This window comes from Gadus chalcogrammus, chromosome 11 (assembly GCF_026213295.1).
Source record: "Gadus chalcogrammus isolate NIFS_2021 chromosome 11, NIFS_Gcha_1.0, whole genome shotgun sequence".
In the NCBI taxonomy this organism is placed as follows: Eukaryota; Metazoa; Chordata; class Actinopteri; order Gadiformes; family Gadidae; genus Gadus; species Gadus chalcogrammus.
The window spans coordinates 12,477,776-12,502,775 of NC_079422.1; the positions used below are offsets into that span (position 1 = coordinate 12,477,776).

Here is a 25,000-nt window from a genome sequence, read left to right on the forward strand (position 1 = left end):
GATCCAGTGACGGTAATGCGTCCATTTCTCTGCCCCTGCCCACACACACACACACACACACACACACACACACACACACACACACACACACACACACACACACACACACACACACACACACACACACACACACACACACACACACACACACACACAAGCACAAGCACACACAGTGAGTGTGTCAGAGTCAGCCTGTGTGAACAGTGTCTTGTCATGTGGGGTCCACGTGGGGTGGTGGCAGTGCAGACAGCCCAACAGGATTCCCAACTGCGACTAAATCAGCTTAGACCAGATCCATACGATTACACTGATCCACGGGCCGAATGTAGTCTTACTATGCAGGGCTGAATTGGGGTCGGATGCTAATGTCTACAATGGCAGGATGTGTACAAATGCAAAGCGTTTTTGAAGGCCATTGGTAAAACAATGACGATTTGAATCTCACGTTTTTAAATTCCCTATTCAAGCTTTTCTTTCCAGAGCAGCAGTGACTTATGATGATGAGGCGTAATGGATGTGACAGGGTCCACTGAGAAGCCCGCTACATAATGGACTGGAATGAAGTGAGAGGGGAGGGACGAGTGAGCACTAGAACTAGAGAGAGGAGTGAGGGTAGGAGATGGAATTTGTATGGGATATATCACTCTCTCTATCCCTCGCTCTCGTTCTCTCACATCATCGTTCATTCACTCGCTCACTCTCACTCTGTCCCTCTCTGCAGGATTTACAGCTGTGGTACCTTGCAGATTCAATTTCACAGTGAGTGGTTTCCAGAGTCATGTGACCCAGGCAGACCCGGGCCGAGGGGCTTAGAGCTGGGTCGGACAGACACACAGCTCGTCTGTCTGTACACACACACAGACGCAGACACACAGACACACGCAACCTAACTCAAACACACACACATATAACCTCACACACACACACACGCACACACACACACACACAAACAAACACACGTCCCCACTGACTCGCGACCTAACACAAACACTTACGCAATCACACTCACACACAAACACACCTACATATAAACACAAACACACACACAACCACACGTGCGCTACAGTACAGGGACACAGCTGTGACGCATCCCCCTGTGCATCTAGCTACATATCAGTACATTCACACCAAGATACATATCACTGATTTGCGCCTGGCTCATCCTTTTACTCATTTGCGTTAGCATCACAGCAAAATCGACACCTTATTCTGGGAAAACATGTGATCCCAGTTCTATAGTTATTTGCACTGTTATTGTGTTATGGCAATCACAAAATAACTGCAAGGTCATGACCTTTGATGAACAAATGTATTGGCTAAAAGAGGGAATATGCTCCAGGTTGTTAGTGGTCAAACAAACAAATGTAAAGCTGTGGTTATCATGAAAGACCTACACAGCACTGGCGGCATGTGACATCACACTAGTGGACTACCTATAGTAGAGGGGCACTGAGGTTGTTGTCATATTCCAGTGACGCTGAGGCTTACAGTAATGAGGAAGTGGATATTCTTAGCAACCATCTATCAGATGACATTGCTCAATACAACTCAACCGGCATCCAGACCAACACCATACCAACGCACCGACAAAACGCCGGCCGTGGCTCACCTGATTCCGTGAAGCCGGCGATGGCTTGCGAGTACTTCCCCAGTGCGTCTGAAAACTGTCCGTTCTTAAACAGCAGGTTGCCCTCGTTCTTCAGCCGGGCCAGAGGGGGGGGCAAGGCACCGCAGGGGGCGTCCAGGTCCACCCCCGCGGGCCTCCCTCCCTTGGCGGCGCCGGGCTCCGAGGCGGTGGAGCCTCTCTTCCCCGTGCCGTTGGCAGCCTTGCCGGGCCCCGGCGATTCGTGCGCGGCTGCTTTGTGTTTGTCCCAGCTGCCGCCGCGGCCTCTGCGGTGGTGTCCGTGGGAGCCGTTGCTGGCGTCGCTGTGCGGCGAGGCCCCGTCCCCCCGGCCGCCACCGTACGGCTTCTTCTGAGCGTTGCCCATGTCTCCCCTCTCGACGGGAGAAACAACGCTGTCCACCCCTCCCACAGGCTGCCTGGGATCAACCGGACGAGCTGGAAAGCAGAGCGGGGAGGGAGAGAGGGAGGGACGGCAGCGGGGAGGGGGAGGCAGGGCGAGAGACACAGAGAGAGAGAGAGAAAGAAAGAGAGAGAGACAGACAGAGAGAGAGAGAGAGAGAGAGGGGGAGGGTTAGTGAAGGGTAGACACACCCACAGGATGCAGTCTGTGCTTACATCACAGTGGGGGGAGGGTTGGACCACACACACACACACACACACACACACACACACACAGGCACGCACACACACAAACACACACACCCACACCAGAGAGCGGCTTGGAAGGAGGAGTTCCAGGAAGCACAGCCATGTGAAAGAACTGAGTGGGGGATGGTTGAGGAACACACTACTCACTCACACACACGGAAACTCAGAGACGTAACACGAAACGTCATGTGACTTCCATTTCACAAGGGGGGTTTCCTCTCTTGGCAATATGGGAAATACTGGGGGGACTCGCCGGCATAAAAATGTATTCTTCGCTAACTGAATTTAATGTCAGAGTAACACACACATACGTCACACATACGTTTCCTCTGCTGGAGAACAAGCCACCATCTTAGATTTTTAGGAAGCTACATGCTGGTGTGTCAGTTAAATTCACTATATGATTAGTAGATACAGAGTGATATCAGGGCTTGTAGGTACATGCGTGTTGGCTTGAGACTTCAGGAAGGCTTCACGCCCTATGTGTCTGTTGCGCTTTAAGGTGTCAAACACATGAATGCACTTACACACACACAAACTAGTTTTACGATTAGGAACAATTAGCCTAGCCTTCGGTTGGCGGTCTGGTAAGGGAGTGCTGAATTGCTGCAATACAACACACAATAGTAATGTTTTTGGAGGATTATTTGTTGAGTTTGTATTTTGCTTTGGTTAAATGTTTTTGGTGAAAAGAAATGTGCAGGAAATTCTTCGAAATAAGTTAGAATAAGCTATATTACTGGGATATATCTTTATATGACATTATACCACGGGATTGTTAAAAGCGATTCTGCGATCAATAATGTTTCAACGTTCCAAAAAACTATAAAAACGTATAGATGGTTTATGACGCAGTGGAATAAATCACTCCGGGGTGTCTCGTTATTGAAAAATAATTTCCTTTGCAGGTGGTAAGTGCATTATTTGTACAATAATTTGTCATAACGAGACTCTGTCGTGGTTTATTTCTTACTCATTGGATTTTATAAGGATGGCAGACATATGAGTAATTGTGTGGGTAATTGTGTGTGTGTGTTTATGTATCTTAAAAGAGGATGGATCAGAAAAAAAAAAGGCTTGTGTCCACCTGTTGTCCAACAGTTTAGCAAGAGGCCAATTTGGTGAATAGGTAATGGCAAGGCGAGGCTGGTGAACCTTTAAGTTGTTAAGAGTTAGGAGTCGAGGTTAGAGGTAGGAGTGGTTACGTGGTTAGGAGTAGATGGCCTCAGCCAGTCTCTCTGTTACACTAAGCCATCAGTACTTCAGGTATCAACAACAAGGTTTGGCTTCAATAGGAAATCAATAACACTATGGATGCTATGTTTAGTCAGGGTGGAACAGGGGTGTCGATAAGAATTCCCTCAACATCACAGGTGTGTTGAAAGCAGACATTAAAAAGACGCACCATGCTCCTCTGCCTCCTCCTCGTCTTCCTCTATGTCTTGGATGAGGATTTTCCTGCCTTTAATTGGCAGTTCCGGCTGGCCCTCCCTTATCTTCTTGTCCACTTCAGTCAGATGTTTCTAAACAAAAGAAGGGAATTAAAAGAAAGAAAAAATTAAGTCAACATGGCAAAGTAAGATTACAAAAGAATGTAAAAAAAAAACAGGAAAGCAGAGCACCAAACTGATTACAACAAAGCTGCCAACGCCAACAGAAAAAACACATTCAGTTGGACACAATATATGGATTCTCTTACAAAGCAATTCAACCAGTCCCACCGACCATATTAGTGAGCCTCTATGGTCTTAAGTGAACTTACAGCAGCAGCGGTGTTGTGGGGCTCTACACGTAGCACAGCCCTCAGGTCTTCTGCCGCCAGGGGCAAGCTGCCCTGGTGCTGGAACACTGTAGCCCGGCGCAGCAACGCTGGGGACCAGACACACGGCCCATCAAACCTTAGAAAATAGCTTCCTATGCTTCAGATTTCAACTAGCTTGAACCTCAAAATGACCAGGCAATATACTTTAATCAATGCTAATCGATAAGGATTTCAATGATGTTATCAATAAAATCACATCCTATAACTTATTCTGCAAATATAAAATGCTAGCCAACCTGTTTGTTTACATGCCAGGATGCCATGTTTCGCCACCATGTTTCTGCAGTAGCCCAGAACTGAAGAACTGCTCTAGAGAATAAGCTATCTTATCTTATCTTATCTTGGGATAACAACCTTAGTTGAAAGCTATAACCTATAGTTGTTGTACAGACTTAATATATCCAGTTGGTTCTATCTGCAACCTCACCGCTAAATGCCCCTAAATCCTACACACTTCACCTCTAACATCTCTCTGCAATGCAGGAATGGAATGACAATATGACAACATCTCCATATGAGAACCGGTAACATCACTGTGTTGCCTTGCTGTAAACACTAATATTAGGTCAGCCTTATCATGGGCATCTTTTAAAAGCACCTTTCAGGTTGATGGGCTCCAGCTCCAGGACTCTCTGGCAGTCTTGTAGGGCCCGGTGCCAGCGCTGGAGTTTGATCTCTGCCTGGGCTCTGTTGTTGAACACAGCCACCGTGGGGACAATAGAGAGGCTCCTACATATCATGGACAATGTTTAAATATAAGTAAATTAATGCTCCGTAACAGTTCCGTGTGGTAAATGGCCCAACAAACACGGAATTTGACCATTGTACCTTAACATGTTATACTTTATACAAATGTTATACTATAAACTGCAGTGGGACTAGACCTAAACTCTGTCTTTCCTTTTTTTTTTAATGGAAAATAAGAAAGAGAGAGAAAGTATAAATATGAGGTACTATGCAAATCGCAATTGACTACTCCCTGTGGGAATGGAAGCACATCAAATAAGAAGCCTCTGACCTGGTGTAGTACGCAACAGCCTCCTCATAGCCTTTGGCCCTGAATGCCTCGTTGCCTTTGTCTTTCTCACGGCTTGCCATGAGGAGCTTCTCCTTCTCAGTCAGGGCTAGAAGGTGGTTTAATAGGGGTCACGAATTAAACACACACAGACACACATAAGTGATGCCAAAAATGTGGCTGTTGATCAAATAATTCGTAGGAAGAGACTCTGTAAGGGGAGTTTTACTTGTGACGTCCACTCTGGTTCTGATTTTGACGTGGCCAGAATTGATGACAGGAGCTGGATCCTTTTTGGACTCACTTCCGTCAATCATTTCACATTCTTTGTCAACATCATACCTTGGAGAAATGGAAGCACGTTTAGGTATACAGAATGGACAACTGACACACTAATAATATCATCTATTTACCAGATCTATTAAGCCACAGTGATCTTACTGTGACACGTGGTGCCTCTTTGAACGCAACAAGTCTCCTGTTGGATTAGATACCGTACTGAATCCTCTCTTTTTTTAAACACACCCTTCCTGAAGAAACCGATATAACTCACTTATCCCAATCTTTGTAGTCGAGAGGAAGAGCTCGTTTTGGGGGCTTACTCTTTGCCTTGCTTGCTGGATTCTGAGAAGAAATCAGAGTATATTTATGAATCTGTATTTGTTCAGAGACCGACAAGAAGGAACAATGTGTAGAGATTGTTCTAGCATCTCACCTGGCCGAGGGGAACAGAAATGTTGGTGCCTCGTACGGGCGGTACATTTTCATTTCCTATACCGTGAAATATAGACGGTTGTAGCATCAACGCCTCCAAGTCTTTCGATTCTTCCTGCCATCGCTGTGAAGAAGACACACTTAATGAAAGGCACTATTGGAGGGACATCAGGCTGAGGAAGATCATGTATGATCCGGTCTTCTTCAGTCCTTCAGTACCTGTAGATCTTCACGGATTTGGCTCCATTCCTCTGTGGGGAGGCTGGCGGCCGTGGCTACAGGTTGCTCCTTTCTCAGGGCTCGACTTGTGGGGTCCAGGCTCTTCACGCGATCCTCACAGAACTGGTTCAGATGGGGGTACACTCCCTCTTCTCCAGACCTTGAAGGAATATGGCACAAGATGATTCCTGCTTATTTCTTTCAATGCTTGCCATCATTCCATTTTCCATGTATATACATTTTTCTTTTTGCACATATATTATATTTGTATTCGTTTTTAGACGCAGAGAGACTAACCTTAGTGCTTGTGACATATAATCATCAAAAGTGGGTGCTTACCTTAGCACTCTCAAGATCTTCTCCAAATGCTTGACGTTCTTGCATTTTTCAATGTACCCATAATCTAAATGTTCCACAGGAACTTTTCCATCATGGTCAAGAGTGGCTGAGAATGTGTTGTCTCGGTTCAAAAGGGAAGAAACTTCGCTCACACTCATAGTGTACGGAAATTAAAGCACAGGTCCGTGTTTGTATGAATGTTATTCACTGCCGTTTGCTGGATTGGATAAATTAAATAGATAGTAATCGTGCTAATCCATCCAAACAACTAAAAGTAAAAAAAAAAAACACGGAACTGCTTTCTTAAAATTGTAAGTTTCCTTTTTAAAAACCTGTATATAACTGAACGGCAGAGTGAATGCTGTTTCTATGGCAACCTGACGTCGTCAACGTAAAGTTGCCTGGAAGTACGTCATCACGTCAGGAGAAAGGCTCCAAATTTGAAAACGTGGCTAGGGTTGTGTCCTGCTTGGAGCTGCGGACCAAATGTAGCTAATGGAGCCCAAACCAACAGAAGCAGCAACTCCGGAAGAGACTATCTTTTAAACTCCTGGCCCCATGGAATGAGCCTTTGTTGCAGCTGTTTGTATTTGAAGGTAGGTTTATTTTGTTCATATGATTAACGGTCAAGTGTGCGTTTCTTTCCCTCCCAGAAGCATCCATGTCGAATCGCAAGTGCTTCACTAGCTGGCTAGCGGGTGGATGCTAGTTATTTTATTTAAATTCCCTATGAATTCACCACGAATAATAACGACTCATACAGTAATACTTTGTTCCTGTTTCATTTGTTTTCATGGGTTGTTTTATGCGGGATGGGGATGTAGTACACAATGAAGAGCAGCAGGGGAGGAGCCACACAAGCGGGTTGCTTAGATCGACTATTTCTTTTGGCGGCTGCGGCTGACTTTTGAGCGGGGTCTGACTCGTAATAGCGAGACCTTGCAGTGAAATCCAAACCACTTGTAGTTTAAAAGGACACCTCCAGTGTCATAGCAACAGTGATAGAACGGCAGAGGTTGTGGATGACCTGTAACAGTTTACAGTTGGCTCAACAAAGGGGAATAAGCACTTCACATGATCCATTTTTGTAATTATAAAGCTGTTCAAACTAGACCTCGAGTGTCACCAGAGCCACACTTGGGTTAGCTGGTTAAATTGTTTACTTCCATTAAATGTTTATCATGGATCACCTTCACCATAGACTAAACAAAGGTGTGTACTTTCTTTCCCCAGGGATTTTGACATCCTTGTCCAACCCTTTGCTTTGAAGAGTGCTTGAGGCTAGCCCATTGCAAGAATGGATTGCACGCCAGATTCTGGGGTTCAGGGTTTCAAGAAGCACCCATACCACAGCAGCTCTTTTGACAGTGGTTACTCGGATGTGCAAAGCTTCCCTGGGAAAACCAATGGAGCTAAGTGTGCACCATGTCGATATTTGTCCCCCGAAGATTACAACGAAACGCCAAAAGAGAATCTTACAGTAACTCCTAAGAAAGAAAGAACTACCGAAACAACCAGACTTTCGGGGAATGATTCGAGAAGGGCACAACCACCTTTGGAAGTGGGTTGGTGTGAAACACCCAAAACATCCAAGAAAGATGGCCTTTTGCGGCGAAGACTTATCATGGGTAATGCTAAATCCACCACAGATGCCAAAACTGAAGTACAAACAACACCCTGCACTAAAGTCATAGAGGTGTCACTCAGGTTGGGGGCCAAGCACCATTTCAGTGGGTCTGGAATATTTTCTTCCAGTACGTCTAAATCGGAGCTGGATTGCCGATCACCACTGTCGACCAGGAAACGGCGTCTCTTCTATGCTCAAGTAAAGACGTCCACTCATGAATATGGGAGAAACACCAGTGACGACCATGAGGGGAACGTCTCTCTATCCTCCAACACGGACCTCGAGGAACGCATCGGCTCCTTTGGACATTGTGCCACAGACCAGTTGGGGACCCCTCACTTTGGGAAGTTCCTGCCTGCACTTGAAAGTGAAAGCTGTCAAACACCAGTCAACATGATGGCAGCCAGTCCTGGTCACAGTCCCTGTGCTCAGAACACACCCTCAGCTGCACTTACCCCCACCTATGTCAGGTATTTGCCTTTATTTTTTTATTTTTTATGAAAATCAATACTTTCTTGAAGCAGGTAATAAATTTGCAACATAAAATGCCATATATCTACATGACGGGTTTCACATTGTCTGTTAACCCTAACCCTGGATCTTTATGCAAGCAGATCTTTGTCCGAGGACAGCGGCTTTGGTTCCACGGTCCTCGATAAATCCCAAGACTCGTCGCGGGAGCACGACGGCTCCTTCCAGGAGCTGCTGCTCTCCTCCTCGGGCCCCCGGGCCGGTGCGGAGGCGCTGCACCTATCTGATGGGAGGCGGCGGTCCCGCCTCCAGCGGCAGCAGAGGCTCTCCACACTGCGGGAGGGGGGCTCTCAGTCCGAGGAGGATGGCCGCCACGTTGGTCAACCACACCCTGGTGGCAAGCGCCTCTCCGTGTGCTACAGCCCCCTTAAGGTGGATGAGGTGTTTCTGGTCACCAACACCACGCCGTCAGGCTCCTCCGGCCTAGAGCTAGGCAATCGGAAGACGCCCCTCGGCATGGTCGCCGCAATAGTAGACACTGCCACACCTCTCCGCACGCCCACGGGCAAGAGAGACGCAGCACCCTGTTATAGTGCAGCCGCCGCCGCCGGTCGCAAAGCCACCCCACTCCGTAACATTCCAGCGGGCCTGGAGTACCTCGCTCTGACTCCCGCCCTGCAGCTGGTTCGTGCCATGTGTCTCCGGAAGGACTCCATGATGCAGGACCAGATCCCCAGCTTAGAGTTGGAGCTGCGGTCTGCGGTGGCGCTGCTGGAGAGCCCGGTGCCCATCAGAACCAGCATGCCCCTGGCGGGCCTCATCGGCAGGAAGATGGGCGTGGGGAGGCTGGACGTCCTCACGGAGCTAAAGAATAGGAACCTCTGGCACATCCTGGGTGTCATCCTCAACCACCTGGGCCCCGAGGACGTCCACAGGTCAGTCAAGCATTCATGGTGGTTAAACAGAGCCACGATCAGTCGGCGTCAGACACTCGCATACTTCCAAACCAGCTTTTACCGACCCCATGGAACACAGAAAAATACTCACCCAATAATCGAACCCCAACTCCAATATTACAATCTTTTTCAGATTTGGTCAGGTGTGCCCCAGCTGGGATAACATCATTGGCCAGGATAGTCGAGCCAGCTCCAGGAGAAAGCGTCACCTCAGGGACCTGGAAGCTGCTCTAGAGGTAAAGAAGATCTCAATAGGCTATTTACTAAGCTAGTCTTTATTCATTCAAGCCTTGAATGTTGGAAGACTAGGCTGCGGTGGCTTTTTTGTGTTTACTGTATCCAAGATGGACACTGTAGAGAAGACTTATGATGGTTTTGTTTCCCAGCAGGGTGGGACTGTCCACGTCACAGACGCTGAGACCAGGCTGGCCCTAACCAAGAGGGCCGTGCTGGGCTCCATCCAGTCCCAGTCCAGGAGTTTGTCCTACTGCACCCCACAGTCCGCTAAAAGCACTTTAACCCCCTCCGAGCTCAACACCTCACACTCTGGCGGCAGCAGTAGCAGCAAACGAGAGAAGTTTATCCAAGTAAGTGTGGAAGCCAATCCATCACACGAATGTGAAGCTTCAGGAATCTTTTTTTTTTTAGGATCAAGCATATTACATTTTACAGGAAGTAAGACGGTTCTCCATTTTCATTTTCTCTTAACCAAATAAAAACCATGACAAACAAAAAGAAAAGCAGCAAAAACAACATTGCTAAGTAATATCCCCCCTCCCAACCAAAGTATCCCACCCTTCCCACCCCCCCATAAAGCTTCAGGAATTCTAAAGAAAGCAAGATATTCAAACCAAACAACCCAAAAAACAGCCCCTCCCTCTCTGTTCCTTCCCTGTCTACATTTCTCCTCCATTTTGTAGTGTTCATTCACACACCTTTGACTAACAGGCAAGATGGATGTCCTGGTCAGATATGAGCCGGGAACAAGCTAAAAACCTGTCTCAATCAGAGGCACTGTATGATAAACGGATATCCTCTGAGAAATTCACACACTTATAGCAGACTGATGGCGTGGCCATTTCTAATAAATTACGCTAAGTATTTGAATGAATAGAGCATGACCATGGAAGACACAGTGGGAGCATTAACTATTTAGGTAAGAGGTTAAACTATTTGCAATATCCTATGGAATGAACTGGAAATGTCTGCGAAGATGCAAGACGGCCAAAGGAATCTACACAATAAAGATGTTGTGAGGTTGGCATGGGCTCAGTTGTGGCTTAATCAATGGCAAAGCAAATGCTTACTGGCCTAACTTTTCAATTGGACGGGAAAGGAGCTATCTCTTATGATTCCTCACAACAATTAATACAAAGGCCTTTTCAATTCACTTGTATCAAAGTAAACGTTCTATTCAGGGTGTCCGCGCATCCTTAAAAAGTCTTAAGTCTTAAATTCATGTTTCTAAATTTAAGGCCTTAAAAAGTCTTAAATTCGTTACAAATGTCATATGCTGGTCCTAAATACTGTAACTCAAGGTCTTAAATTTGTCGGGGCAGGACTATTTTTATTTTTTTATTTTTCTCGTGGGACTTTTCAGGAAGGACATGTAGTGAGGCTTCTTTCGTGCTAGCTGCATATATAAACGATTATCTGCGTGCTTGCTAGCTAGTCTGTGACAATGGGTAGGTGCAAATTCAAGGACAGTTGGCTGGAAGAGGTCCGTCTCCGAAGTTGGCTCGCGTCTGTTGCCAACCCCCACCATCGCGTGTTTTAGGTCTTACATTTCATTCAAGGTCGTATTAAAAAGTCTTAAATTTGACTTGCTGAAACCTTTTATATTATTATTAGGATCCATTTTTCACATTTTTCTTATGGTTTCAACTCAAACCTACAGAAACCAAAAGATAAAAGCGAGTCAGGTAAACCAACCCCTCCTCCTGTCCCACCAGGTGGCCAAAACTCTGTTCAGTGACGAGTGCCTCAAGCCGTGCCCTCGCTGCCAGCACCCGGCCAAGTGCCACCCGGTCAAGAAGGAGGGAGTCTGCAGCCGGGCCGACTGCAGCTTCCAGTTCTGCACGGGCTGCCTATGTGAATTCCACGGCGGCCGCGAGTGTCTCAGCCGCTCGGCTGGGCGCCACATCAGGCGAGACACTGTCGTACCTGGCAGCGCACAGAGAAAGCGTAACCTCAGGAGGCTGTAGATAGACTTGTAAATGGGTGGATGAACGATGGAGAATGTCTGTCTTGCTAAATCAGTCATTGCACACTGTACTACTTTTCACGGCCACCTCAAAGCAAACTTTTACTCATCCTTGAATGTGTTTGTGGATATTTATGTATTGATTTCCATTTCCTCTTTTCTTCCAAATCAATTTTACTTGTTTTAAAATGTGTTTGGAAAATAGCTTTGGAAGCAGATGCAATCAAAGACGGTCACGTTTGATCGTTAGAAGCGTAACTTTTCTTTTTCCTTTTTTGTACTTTATTTTTTAGTTTTTTAAGCTTTGTAAATGTCAGCTATACTTGTAAAGGTATGTATATTTGGAATAGCACTATATATGTTTATACTCTATACATACATAGTATATAACTTGATTTGTATAAATTGATTTCAGAATTTTAAATAAAGCCCTTTTTTACATACATGTGTTACATGTGGATTCAATGCATATGGTGTGTAGTTTTCTTGAGGGGCAACCAATCAATAGGGGGGCCAGTGGGAATGGGATGTGACGTGTGTGTGTGTGTGTGTGTGTGTATATATATATATATATATATATATATATATATATATAAAATATATTTTGACCCCCTGCATTCAATATAAAGACATTTAATAAATATCAAGATTGGGGAACAAACTTGGAAAAAATATATTTACTGGGTCGTTTTGGTCTGTACTGTACCACTAAATTCGGATGGCAAATTCAAGCCAATCCACAATAAATTACCTTGCGTTAGCTAGAGCTCAGAATCGACTGCTAGAGGAGTCATTTTCCGGCCTTTGCTGCCATCTAGTGGTTTCAGCAAACACCTTAACATGAACTGCAAAATATGTCACCTCACTCAGTCACCGTGTGACGTTGATTTAATGGGGTTGCACCATCACTATTAAACTTTTAAGGTAGTTGTTTTTTATAAAAAAAAAAAAATGAAATGAGACAAACGTGTTTTGTTTATGGACTATGACGAACAGGAGATTAGGGTTTTTCCGAGTTTCTGTCCCTGGTGCTCTAGTTAAACTTTTACTAGCCTGTGTGTTTTGAACATGAGTCTACCTCCATAGCAACCTGCAATGTGTCCGTAATTACACTCAAGTCTTTGGTGGCTGACTCTGGCGGGGCTCTGAAGGAAAGGTGTCCAACGGCACTTTTTATTTTACTTGTCTCTAAACTACAATGCCGATATCGGGACAAATTATCCGACTATTTGTCAGGTCAAGAATATGTGGACAAGTTGCAACAGGTAAGGGTAGTCTTGGTAACCGTTTCTCTGACGGCTAATTACTTTAGATCATTTGAAATCTCACTTCAGTTTTCTGCCCCTTATTTTAGACCCTCCTTTTATTACGGCGGACAATGTTGTGAGTATTTGAAGGACATTTCGAGCAAGTTTGTTTCTTAGACTATAATATTATTATACTGCAATATCTGTAAAAGATAATCCTACAGTGTTGTGAACATTTTTTGTATACAGGAGCACTACCTGGCCACTGATGACACACTAGTCCACTTCTTCAATGACTTCCTGAGCTTGCCGGTAAGTTGATATACGGACCAGACTGTTTTCTCGTCATGTCCCCTAACCAAGCTCCCTTATGGTCTCTGGGATCCCTCTATGTACGGACGCAAATAATTATTTTTATATAAACGAACGAATTGTTTTTGTCGCCGCTTAACTATTCTACGTGTGTGTGTGTGTGTGTGTGTGTGTGTGTGTGTGTGTGTGTGTGTGTGTGTGTGTGTGTGTACACTTGTCGGCGTTTGTGTGTATCCAGTCGTTCCCAGTGGCCCTGTCCTACAACCAGGACAGCGGTCTGTTTGAGGTTGAGACGGGAGCCTCTGAGCTGGTCTCCCGGAGGATCTCGTCCGTACTGCAGGAGAGGAAGTCCAGCGGGCTGTCAGAGGACCAAGCCTTGTTGGCCTTCAGCGGGTCCCTCGTAGACAACCACTACACCGTCCACGTGAGTTCCGCTCCACCACCAAGTGCGACTCTAGGACTTGGCCTTTGCCCGCCCCTAAGCCCCAAATAAGATGTACATTTGGTTAGATCTGCAACGGTTATAACCTTCTACGTATTCCGTGCCTACCATGTCACAAGGATTTTCGACTTGACTTATGTCTTGACTTTGACATGACTTGGGAACTGGGGACTTACAGGATGTTAATGGTTGAACACGGTTGTATCATACATTCACGGGTAATATATGTTGCAAGAGAATTTTCAGATGGTCATTTGACTGTTTTCTCTTTTTCATTCAAACTATCAGCCCCCCTAACAGTTTTTGTTGAAACCTCCATTACATTGGTTAACTTCATTATAGGAAAAGAAAAAAAAAGATGAGTGGACATTTTCGAGGGGGCTCACTTTAGAAACACTAAATAGGGTCTTAAATAGCCCTTGTCGACAAACATCCTATTATAGGTCTTTTATGAAACCTTCATATTTAAACACAGATAACTCATTCTTTCAGGATGGGAAATGAAGTATATTGTTGGATGCTGGGATTAAAATAAATTTGTATTTTTATTTGACTCTTGCAGTTCCTGGACAAAATGCAGGGACTCCCGTGGATCATAGCAGAGCGTTTGCCATTGTTTGTTCAAAGTGATTGCTACTTTGAATACAGGTGGGGAAAACACACCAACTATTGTTGTTTCAACACACAGAAACTTGTTGAGAAGCCGATGCAAAGCAAAGTTAGTGATACTCACACTATTTTATGCATGTGCAGCATTCTCGTCTCAAGTTCTTATCAAGGAAGAGACAATCGGCTGTTACTAAGGTGTATACATCTTAGCCCCTCTGAATTGTTTTGAATGGTTTCTGTTAACCTTTTTTGTGTGTTTTTTTTGTTTTTCTTGTTTATCTATTTTTGTGCCCCTATGTAAAGCGCTTTGAGTACGTGAAAAGCGCTATATAAATTGAATCTATTATTATTATTATTATTATTAACCTGGAATACTGAATAATGAGTTTGTTGCGAGGTCATAAGTGTTGGAGCCCTCACAGAGTTATGAATGATCACCCACATTTCTTATATTAAATTAATCTTATGGCTCTTGCATGTTAGTTTACAGTATACATATACACAAACATACAGAAGTGCTCTGGTGAAATGACAGCTTTTGGTTTTATTGTTCATAATACATTTTCACATAATAATCAAATAGAAATATAGATAGTTAGCATGAGCTGAACGAGAGCTCCGCTGTGTCCCCCAGACTAGCCAAACTTCTCTCTCAATGGGACTCGAGCCCCCGTGTGCGGAAGATGGATGACCACTCATTTAGGGGCTCCCTGTCCGACCCGAGAACCCCCACCAGCAGAGGGGAGGGTGAGCTGGACAAAGAGCCTCTCAGGGGCCCTACAGGCTCCACCACATCAATCCTGCTCTACTATGATGAGTTTATGGTTTGCCTGTCAAATGATTTCCGCACCTTAACGTCCCCTCTCTACCTTTCCCACATTCAGAGTCCATGCACCGATGCCTTTCAACGCCACCAGCCTCCCACGACTATGGTCCGGATGAAGTGGGGGGCCCGAAAACTCCATCCACCCTCCCCTCCTTGTTTACCTCACCCCTAACTCATGATGACCTTCCAGCTGACCAGACCCTGTCAGCCCAGAGGCCGGATCGGATACTGTACCTGGAGGACTTTTCTCGGCTCTCCTGCTCTGAGCCCCGCCCCCAGGGTCCTGGGGCACCCAAGTCTCTGGTCTTGCCTCTCCAGTACATGGCTGCCAGTGTCTGCAGTCGCAACTTCATAACCACAGGTGCTTTGATAGTGATACACTTAAAGAGTTGACTAGTATAATACAGTTTAAGGGTTAGGTTAAAAACTTTAAATTTAGAGGCTTAACCTAAGTTTTTGTGTACATAAACGACACAAAATGTTTATGTACACAAAAAGTGTTTATAGTTAAACTGTTTGTGAGTGTGTGTATTTCCTGTGTGTGTATATACATATATTGTCTCTTCGAGTGGAAGGTAAACTCATACGACATGTGACTACGAGTAAAAGCAGACACGCTAGCAGATGATCCATTACTGCTCAGGTTCTATTGCCTAATGCTGGAGCGGAGCCGGTTCTTATGTTCCTTTTTTCTGGATGTTCAAAACTCAACTATGACAACAGGGATACAGATGGAGGAGAAGATGGATGGAGAACCGGGAAGAAGGGATTTGATTTTGGAGGAGGGTGAAGAGGACGAGGAGCAGGAAGTGGAGGAGGAGATAGTAGTAGAAGAGGATGAAGAGGATAAGGAAAATATGGAGGAAGGGTACGAGGACTTAGCCAAGAAAAACGTCTTTGACATTTGTTGCCAGGGCGCCCGTCTCCATGGCGGCCGGCAGGGCCTGGATGAGTTCAAGGAATTCCTGCGGGACACTCCTGGTGAGAGAGTCTTCCATCTGTGGATGGACATTGAGCGGCTGACCAGTACCCAGCACTGGGAGAGGAAGGACAGGTACAGAAGACCAAAACATCCCCATCCCCAAAAAACAGTACCAAACCCAACACATGCAATATTCATTGGATTCGCCATGCTATTATTAACTATGAAGTGAAAATGTACCTCAAATCTCCTATCCTGTGACTTGATATTAAAGCTTGCATATATTTTTGGATTACATTATATATTTGACTGCAGTGTATAGTGTAATAATCATGATGTCCTGTGAGGCAGACATTTGGTGTTGATGAGAAGTCGATACATGCAGAGCAGCAGCCAGTGCAGCCTCAATGCAGAGCTGCTCTTTCGACTGGGGCTCACCACTCCCCCCTGCTGGACAGAGGAGAAACTGCGCCAGGTTCAGCCTCGTCTCACCGAGGCGCTCCTATGCTACTGGTAGGAAGGAACCAGAGTCCGACTATCGGGTGCCACAGTGTTTCATTAAGAGATTACTCTGCACTCGGAAATTAATTAGCATCCTCTCCATTTAAATATAGAGGTATCTATTTGCGTCATGTAAGCCCATTCTACAGATACCTGGTTAATCACTTTCAACTTGTATTTTCCCTCCTTTCTCTTTTTCTACTCTTTCAAAGGTTGTCTGTTTTCCTGTAAGGTGTCGTTGGGTACTTCTAAGAAAAGTGCTTTCATACTCCAATTTATTAATTGATTAATTTATTATTCTTATTGAAGGATTCTTTTCTCTTAATATTAATCCGGGTTGGTAACTTCATAGCTCAGCCCCTGTCGGCAGTTTTCAAACCTTTCAATGACATTTGTGTTCCCGAGCCAGTCTCCAAAACGATTGGTACCATTTCGCACACAGGCATCCAAAGGTTTTTGGATGCATCTTTTTAAAACCCATTTGAATTAGATTCTATGCTAAAAAGAAGACTCTGGCTATGTGTTTTCCCTCTAGTAGCTCAACTGGTATTGCTTTTCCTTAAAACTGCTAATGACAATTAAATACATCAACCAAATCTCATGTGTTACATTAATACTAAAGTAGGTTTATAACCAAACCCTCATTAAAGGTATGCTGTGTTTCATTGGGTGGTCCATCTCCCCAGGGCCCCCAGGTTCTGGATGTCCCAGTGGACCCAGGAAGACGGCGAGGGGCCTGCCGCTCTCCCAGGGCCGTGCACGGAGAGAGAGGTGAGCCTTCCCTCGGTTACCTATAGAGTGTTGGCCCTGCCCCCTCTCTATCACCACTCAGCCGATACCCTGTCCTGCCACCAGTCTGTCTGCCAATGCACAGGTATACCGTAGCAACAATAAATGAATAAATACATTTAAAAATAACACCGTCGTCGGAAACAGGGTAGGAAGAGAGACGGGACACATATTTACACAAATGAAAGGCCCCTAGAAAAGGTGGCCCCTTGAGAGTTTTTACGAATAGACTTCAATGAAGCAAATACAACCTAGAAAAAAATAAGTTTGAATGGTGAAAACAGGTTCCTGATGGCAGTGGGTTGTGTGTGTTTGGTTAGTGTTTCCCCAGTACAAGCATGGAGCGAATGCTACAGGCCCTCCACGCAGACTCCCACGCTGGACTCTACTTCACCCACTTCTGTGAAGACTCTGGAAACCAAGTAAGAAAGCTTGGGACCCCTATTTTTTTTGCACCAGAGTCTTTACATGATTACATTTGTACTGTATCTATGTATTGCCAATTTGAAGTAGGAAAGAACAATCCATATGTTGGTTAGAGTGCTTTTTTATGTTCTTCAAAGCATATTCAGGACTTTACATTCCGCGCTGGCCGCAGGACTACAAAGATGGTTCCGGTATTAAACTACAAGCCCAAAGAGCAGCCAAACAGGAGGAAACAGAGTGTAGACTAGAACACCGGACTTGTATAAAGCTTAACGAAGCCTCTCATTACATCACATGCTTATTGTTCTCAGCTCTGGGAGAACGCTGTCCATTTCTGGAGTGACCTGCAGCGATACCACCAGCTGTTCTACCAGGACAGTCTGGACCCATACACAGTACAGAGACAAGCACAGGTCAGACACACACTCACGCACGCACACATACTCACTCACTCACACAAACACACACATATACACCCACGCACGCACACACACACACACACACACACACACACACACACACACACACACACACACACACACACACACACACACACACACACACACACACACACACACACACACACACACTCCTACCCTACTTTGTTCGGCTCATTACGTGTACAAAACATGTACAAAACCGTGTGCCATGCTGTGTGCGTATTGAGTGCGTAAGCAACATTGAGTGACGGCAGAGGTGTCAGTGAACACAGAGAGGTAGGAAGATGGAGGAGGAGGAGGAGAATGAAGAGATGGATGACAGGGGAAGAGGAACGGCAGGCTGGGGTTTGGTTTCTAGGGGAATGTTGTCAGAGCAGTGGCGCTTCATCACTCTTGCTGTTTGAACAACAAGCAGGTCAACGTCATTATCCGTCCTTACTCTCACCATGTCACACACACACACACACACACACACACACACACACACACACACACACACACACACACACACACACACACACACACACACACACACACACACACACACACACACACACACACACACACACACACACACACACACACACACACACCCTCCCTGCTCCCTTCCTCCATACATTTGTCTGCCATTGAGATGATAACAGTGTGTGTGCGATTGAGGTACTCTGAACCAATCACGGAAGAGATGCCCTGAATAGACAAATAAGCTAGGAGTAGTCTAAATTCGAAGGCAGGCATAGTGAACCAGAAAAGATAATCTCCAAGAGCATTTCAGTCGCTAAGATCTGACGGATGCCTGGACTATTTCTCACAATCCCACTCAAATGATAGGTCAGTTTTAAAGCTAGTCTACAGCCTCTTTAATTATCTTTGCACGTAGAGAGACTGCTCCCCCTCCCCCTAATGAAAGGCATTATGTTAGTTAGCATTTGTATCATCACACCAAATCCTATAATGTATAAAATCGTTTGGCTTTTCCCAACATGGCTACCTGCTTGTCTCCGTGTCGCCAACACCCTTTTAAGAACCATGTACACCCATTGTGTCTCAACACATGGTGGAGGCTGCCTGTAGGTGTGGATGTGTCTCAAATGTTTTAATCAATGAACATGGTGCAATAGAGTAGACCCCGCCGTTTAAAAATGACGCCTGTTCAATTCACTCTCAATAAGTGAAGGTACAGGTGTGTCCCAGCAATTCTTAATCAGAAACTGACCATGTTACCATGTCAGCAAATAAGAAGTTATGCATGCAATAGCACTTGTTTAGTCTGTAGAGGGAGTTATCCAATGTCAATCAATGTACAAACCAAATCAAAGAACCAAGGGGTGTCTTACCAGATGTCATTTTTCATCAGTTAGCAATGCTGTGGTAACCATGGTGATGGCAATGATGAAATTGACAGTAATCTTCTACCTTGCACCAGCATCTGTTCTCGAGGTTCCTGAGCGGCTCGGCGTGGGCGTCTGTGGGCGTGGCGGAGGACCAGAGGCTGGGGGTGTACGAGTGTCTGCGGCCCGCCTTCGAAGAGCTCTTCGACCAGGTAGAGGAGCACATCCTGGACCTGCTTCTGGAGCCCTGGACCCTGCTGGTCACCAGAGACACGCTGTCCTACCAGACGGTAGCTAACACACACCAGACACCCCCTGTCCTACCAGACGGTAGCTAACACACACCAGAGACACGCTGTCCTACCAGACGGTAGCTAACACACACCAGAGACACCCTGTCCTACCAGACCCTGTTAGCTACTACACACCAGACACACCCTGTCCTACCAGACCCTGTTAGCTCCTACACACCAGAGACCCCCTGTCCTACCAGACGGTAGCTAACACACACCAGAGACACCCTGTCCTACCAGACCCTGTTAGCTACTACACACCAGAGACCCCCTGTCCTACCAGACCCTGTTAGCTACTACACACCAGAGACCCCCTGTGCTACCAGACGGTAGCTCCTACACACCAGAGACCCCCTGTCCTAACAGACGGTAGCTCCTACACACAAGAAACCCCCTGTCCTACCGGACGGTAGCTCCTACACACCAGACACCCCCTGTCCTACCGGACCCTGTTAGCTAATACACACCAGAGACCCCCTGTCCTACCAGACGGTAGCTCCTACACACCAGAGACCCCCTGTCCTAACAGACGGTAGATCCTACACACCAGAGACCCCCTGTCCTACCGGACGGTAGCTCCTACACACCAGAGACCCCCTGTCGTACCAGACCCATACAGCCCCTCAGGATCAGGGCATCAGTCCCTGACAAGTGTACTAGTTGAGGTCATGAGGATGTGGATCAGCCCTTTGTTATTTGCCTGGATTTAAGTATGATCCCAAAGAGGCAAAAATGTCTGGTACTCTGTGGTAATGTTCCATATGAAGTTATGGGAATTTCAGGAATTTGGACAAAATTGTATGTTATAGAAAATCCAAGCCTGCACCAAGGGATACAAATTTAGGAGGAGAATGCACACATGTAATTCTAGATCTGCATCATTAAATTGGGTTGTTTGACACCACCAAATTGCATGGGAATTCAGTTCAATTCAGCCCTGCAATGTTCAGATAACTATCAGCATGGAGGGGATTCTCGTGGAATGAGACTTCTTTAGGGAATACATTTTTATTCGACGTTTATCTTTAAGGTATAAAGCATCACATAAGCTCACTAAATGTAGTTCAATTTAATTATTCAAGTTTAATCACGGTTCATTCATGTTCATTCCCATGGAAAACTATTGAATATTAGATTTAAGTCTACGTTATATATACACATTTCATTAAGTGTGTTCGTGTGTGTGTGTGTGTTTGTGTGCGTGCCCCAGGTGTGTGTGCAGGAGAAGGTGCGTCAGCTGGACAATGCAGAGTTCAGGGAGCTGCAGGTCCTGCATGAGGAGACCCAGCTCAGACTGAGGGAGGTGAGCGTTAGGCTTTGATTTGTACTGAGGGGTAGACTGCATCTGCCGCTTATGTCTCTACTTTGTCCTTGTTCAATTGGTTCAAATTGTTACTTTTTCATCCTTCCATTCAAACATTTGTTCGTCATTCTTTATTTCCTTTCCATCTTTTCGTTTGGTGAAATATTTATATTTTTTCTTTGCTTCACAAATTCTTTCATTCGTCCCCTCTCTCTTCTTCTCCTCCATCAATTGCAGCAGGCCCGGCCCCCCTCATCTCCCTGCCCTACCCCTCCACCCTCCGCGGGCCCCCCAATGCAGCCCAACCCATGGGCCAAGGTCTTGCCGCGTTACCGTGGTTACCGTCTGGGCTCCCTGCTCCGCAGCAGCCGGGAGATCCAGCATTTCACCTCCTTCCTGGAGCAGCGGGAGGTCAGGTGGGGATGAGCAGCCTGCAATACTTTAATTTGACAAAGAGAGACCCCCGGTGAAACAAGCCTGCTTTGGCTGTCAGGGAGCTTTCAGGCACTTTAATCGTAGTTAATTTCTGGATCCATCAAACGTTGGGTCATCATGGTCTATCTACATGCGTGACATGCATGAGCCTCTCTGATTGGATTATTGTTTAACCGGAGATCGTCTAGTCTCAAAGATTGTTGTCAGATGTCGGACCCAGCTGGCGTGACTCATGTGTTGGTAAATATATGTGTGCGTGTGTGTGTGTTTGTGTGCACGTGTGTTTGTTTGTGTGTTTGTTTTCGTGTGTGTGTTTCCACAGCATTCACCTGCGCTGCTGGCTGGACCTGGAACAGTACAGACGGACCTCTCACCGAGACAAGGCGACCCGAGAGTGGAGGTCATCTGAAATCGCAGACAAATACCTCAACAGGAAGTACTTCCTGGGACCCGACAGCCCGGCTACAGCGGTCCAGCAGAACGAGGCGAGTCGCATTCCGTTCTTTCGTCTGTCGCCGAGGGACAGGAGTGAGCGACATGGAAATAGGGAAAGAGTCAACAGAAACATATGAAGGATTGTAGAGACAGCTCTACAAGTTTAAAATGTGCTGGATTAAGATAGGGTTTTGGACAAAGGTGTGCCTACTCCGGTGTCAGCTGGATAAAACCACCTGATATTTATAGCCGAGGGTCCGGTGTCCGGATTATTCTTGGATTACTTGATGGGTTTGGCACTGTGCCCAACTCCGGACGGTAGCTGAAAGTTGTGTGTATCTAGTGGCTTATGTCTCTGTGTGACCCACTGGGTTAACAGCCGCAGCATCAAGTGTCTCAGAGACCTTTATCACAAAGCAAACTCTTCGCTGCGTGAATCTGTATCTTCTTCGGCCAACACAAGCTGATGCTGCTGTGCTTTAGTCAAAGAATAACAAAGAAACTATGATATTTATATCGGTGAATACATATATATATACTTCTATGCTTCAAACGAACAACGGCTGCAGGGTGGCCATCCCCTACACTGCCACGAGTCTACCGGTTCCAAGTCAGTCGGGATGCCTGGGATCGTCTGGGAATCCTTTGTGTGTTTTCTGTCTGGCCTTGGTTTGGGTGGAGGAGGCACCTGACGGCTCCACTGCCTCGACCCTGTAGCCGCTCCATCCATCGGTCTTTAAGTGGAACAGTGAGCCCCCACTTCCCCTCCGCCGTCCCCACCCGCCCACCTCTGCTGCAGCGGCTGCTTCTCATTTCAAACATGTATACAATCAGTAACGTGTGTGTGTGTGTGTTTGTTTGAGAGAGAAGGCTGAGAGAGAGACTTAGTGAGGGAAATATGACACAGAGAAAGAGGGAGAATGAAAGGAGTGTAAATTAACAAAAAAAGTACAAAGAGAAAGCAGATGGTGGTGATGGAGGGAATCCGGTGATTTCCAGAGTGACAGAGAGCACAGCTGGATTATTTTCCCCTTTCCTCTCCCCCCTCTCCTCTCCCCTCTCTCCTCTCCCCTCTCTCCCCTCTCCTCATTGATTTCCCCCCTCATCTCTCCTCTCTTCTCCTCAACTGCTCTCCTCTCCTCTCCTATCTCCTCTCCTCTCATCCTCCTCCTCTTTCTTCCCCTCTCCTCTCCTCTCCTATCTCCGCTCCTCTGATTTTTCCCTGTGTGCTTTCCAATGCCGTTCGGACAGAACCCAAGGCTGTCCTCACCCTGTCACTCAAGACATCTTTCAACACTGTTCATTCCAGATGCAAGTGCACGTGTGCATTAACACTAAAACAACCTTGAATCTGAATGCAAAACATAACGTCATTCTGTGTGTGTGTGTGTGTGTATAGATATTACACCGTGCAGGGGGACAAGAGAGGTTAAAGCGGGAGTGTCTGTCGGACACTCTGGTCGGGGAGATCCAGGCCATCGTCAGGACCCATATTGAACAAACATGGCTGCCTCTTTTCCTGGCCACCGAAGAATTCATTGAAAGACAGAACGACAAGGTACGCCATTTGTAGATTTCTGCTCGGTGTTACAACATTGCTGTCAACTGACACCCTCATTAGTGGCTAACGCATAAAGAGTGGACAAACACGGCCGCTGCTCGGCGTCATTATGTCATCGAGTGGAGCTTGTTTGGACACAGTGAGGCGCCTGCTAGCTAATGAGTCCCACAGAGTTTAGTGTTACGCGCAAGGAGGAGGCGGCGGATGGAAAAGTAGGTGTAGGGTGAAAGAAAGGTGAAGGGTGGAGGACGGCGAGACCCAGGCACGCACGCCCGCCCGCACGCATACTGCTCACAATTACCCAGAGAGCGAGAGCGAGGGGGATAGGTGAGACAGCTACACCTGCTAGGTGTAGAGGTTGGAGGACAGGAGGGTGGATGAGTGGAGCAGCGAAGGAGTTTTGCGTTAGTTACCGTGGTCGACCAAAGAGGACAGCGGGCTCAGATGTCAGAGGTCTACTGTCCCTGAGTAACCTCACCTTTTATACTGTCCACTGCTTCGCTTCTACTGTGTCTGTGTGTGTATTTGTGTGCGCCTGTGTGTACTGTGTGTGTATGTGTGTGTGTGTGTATTTTTGTGCGTCTGTGTACTGTATGTGTGCTTGTGTGTACTGTGTGTGTTTGTGCATGTGTGTGCATGTGGTGAATGTGTGCGTGTGCATGTGTGCATGTGTGTGCGTTAGCTCCAGGCAGCTGCCGGGCCTTCAGAGCGGGATAACCACAAAAAGAAGAGAGCATCCAGGAAGGTAAGGAGAAACTCTACCTCCAAACCCTACCTTTTCTTTTATCTTCTTCGTCTGTTCTTCGTACTCTGGCTCGTTTGAGTTATTTTACTGAATTGTCCTGAGGACGGTGCGGGCCTCCCCAGCAGGTGAGACTCAGACCCGCGGACTCCTTGGCTCCAGCGGCTCACTATTTGGCCGGAGACTCTGAACATGATCCCGGCTTCGCTGGCGCTTCTTGTCTCCCGTCTTGGAACCATCATGAGTGAGATCTGAGCGCAGACGCTGCTGAACAGTCATCTTGATGGTTTTATGTTGACCGGCCGCTGGGAGTGTGGGAGCCCCAGCCCTGTCTCTAAAACTAATTAGTGATAAAAATGATAGGAGCGTCCGCGGACCCGAATCCATCAGGGTATCCTCTGAGCTTCTAATGGATCCGTAGCGCTAGAGCGGTAGAGACCGGAGTCACGGTGCTTTGGAGACCGGAGACTTGACTTGGACCGTGGAAGACGGTGGCTTCTGCCAAACCGGCCGTCCACAGACGTCACCGTGAAGTGAATAAACACATGCATCGGTGACTAGTGGGGCTGAGGAGATGATTGCTGCCTGATTGTCTGTCTTTGTGATTGTGTTTTCTTTTCATGGAACATTTTTCATTGAGATTGAAATGGGGGAGTCATTTCTTCACTTGGAATACTTGGTTTACATTTGAGACCCGACCTGAAGGTCATCTGCACGACATAGACTGCATTTTCCCTTTTGACATTTT

General features: G+C 46.4%; 3 protein-coding genes across 4 annotated transcripts in view; 2 read left to right on the forward strand and 1 right to left on the reverse strand.

The window, feature by feature from the left end:
- Window positions 1–6,717, reverse strand: part of LOC130392569 (sperm-associated antigen 1-like) — a 22,920-nt gene extending 16,203 nt beyond the window's left edge. The window contains exons 1-10 of the mRNA XM_056603121.1: window positions 6,382–6,717; window positions 6,043–6,202; window positions 5,825–5,947; window positions 5,663–5,733; window positions 5,339–5,451; window positions 5,113–5,218; window positions 4,693–4,823; window positions 4,035–4,141; window positions 3,678–3,795; window positions 1,610–2,059 (exon numbers count right to left, since the gene is read on the reverse strand). Of these exons, the coding sequence (XP_056459096.1) occupies window positions 1,610–2,059; window positions 3,678–3,795; window positions 4,035–4,141; window positions 4,693–4,823; window positions 5,113–5,218; window positions 5,339–5,451; window positions 5,663–5,733; window positions 5,825–5,947; window positions 6,043–6,202; window positions 6,382–6,539 (1,537 nt within the window). The 5' untranslated portion in view covers window positions 6,540–6,717. The remainder of the gene's footprint in view (window positions 1–1,609; window positions 2,060–3,677; window positions 3,796–4,034; window positions 4,142–4,692; window positions 4,824–5,112; window positions 5,219–5,338; window positions 5,452–5,662; window positions 5,734–5,824; window positions 5,948–6,042; window positions 6,203–6,381) is intronic.
- Window positions 6,718–6,782: 65 nt separating this feature from the next.
- fbxo43 (F-box protein 43) lies at window positions 6,783–12,101 on the forward strand. Of its 2 annotated transcripts, none has more exons than XM_056603124.1 (6): window positions 6,783–6,977; window positions 7,615–8,478; window positions 8,623–9,414; window positions 9,569–9,671; window positions 9,822–10,022; window positions 11,388–12,101. In XM_056603124.1, exons 2-6 carry the CDS (start codon window positions 7,679–7,681, stop codon window positions 11,637–11,639), a joined length of 2,148 nt encoding a protein of 715 aa, XP_056459099.1. In that variant the 5' UTR covers window positions 6,783–6,977; window positions 7,615–7,678; the 3' UTR covers window positions 11,640–12,101. The 2 variants fall into 2 exon arrangements, with proteins under 2 accessions (XP_056459099.1, XP_056459098.1); XM_056603123.1 differs by having other exon boundaries at window positions 6,784–6,977; window positions 9,825–10,022; window positions 11,388–12,099.
- A 686-nt stretch (window positions 12,102–12,787) lies between these two features.
- Window positions 12,788–25,000, forward strand: part of LOC130391749 (regulator of G-protein signaling 22) — a 17,306-nt gene continuing 5,093 nt past the window's right edge. Inside the window, exons 1-18 of the mRNA XM_056602007.1 lie at window positions 12,788–12,903; window positions 12,993–13,021; window positions 13,135–13,197; window positions 13,436–13,621; window positions 14,202–14,287; window positions 14,883–14,995; window positions 15,133–15,435; window positions 15,798–16,128; window positions 16,348–16,509; window positions 17,184–17,268; window positions 17,607–17,708; window positions 18,024–18,125; window positions 19,579–19,773; window positions 20,987–21,079; window positions 21,317–21,495; window positions 21,837–21,999; window positions 23,349–23,507; window positions 24,193–24,255. Of these exons, the coding sequence (XP_056457982.1) occupies window positions 12,837–12,903; window positions 12,993–13,021; window positions 13,135–13,197; window positions 13,436–13,621; window positions 14,202–14,287; window positions 14,883–14,995; window positions 15,133–15,435; window positions 15,798–16,128; window positions 16,348–16,509; window positions 17,184–17,268; window positions 17,607–17,708; window positions 18,024–18,125; window positions 19,579–19,773; window positions 20,987–21,079; window positions 21,317–21,495; window positions 21,837–21,999; window positions 23,349–23,507; window positions 24,193–24,255 (2,481 nt within the window). The 5' untranslated portion in view covers window positions 12,788–12,836. The remainder of the gene's footprint in view (window positions 12,904–12,992; window positions 13,022–13,134; window positions 13,198–13,435; window positions 13,622–14,201; window positions 14,288–14,882; window positions 14,996–15,132; window positions 15,436–15,797; window positions 16,129–16,347; window positions 16,510–17,183; window positions 17,269–17,606; window positions 17,709–18,023; window positions 18,126–19,578; window positions 19,774–20,986; window positions 21,080–21,316; window positions 21,496–21,836; window positions 22,000–23,348; window positions 23,508–24,192; window positions 24,256–25,000) is intronic.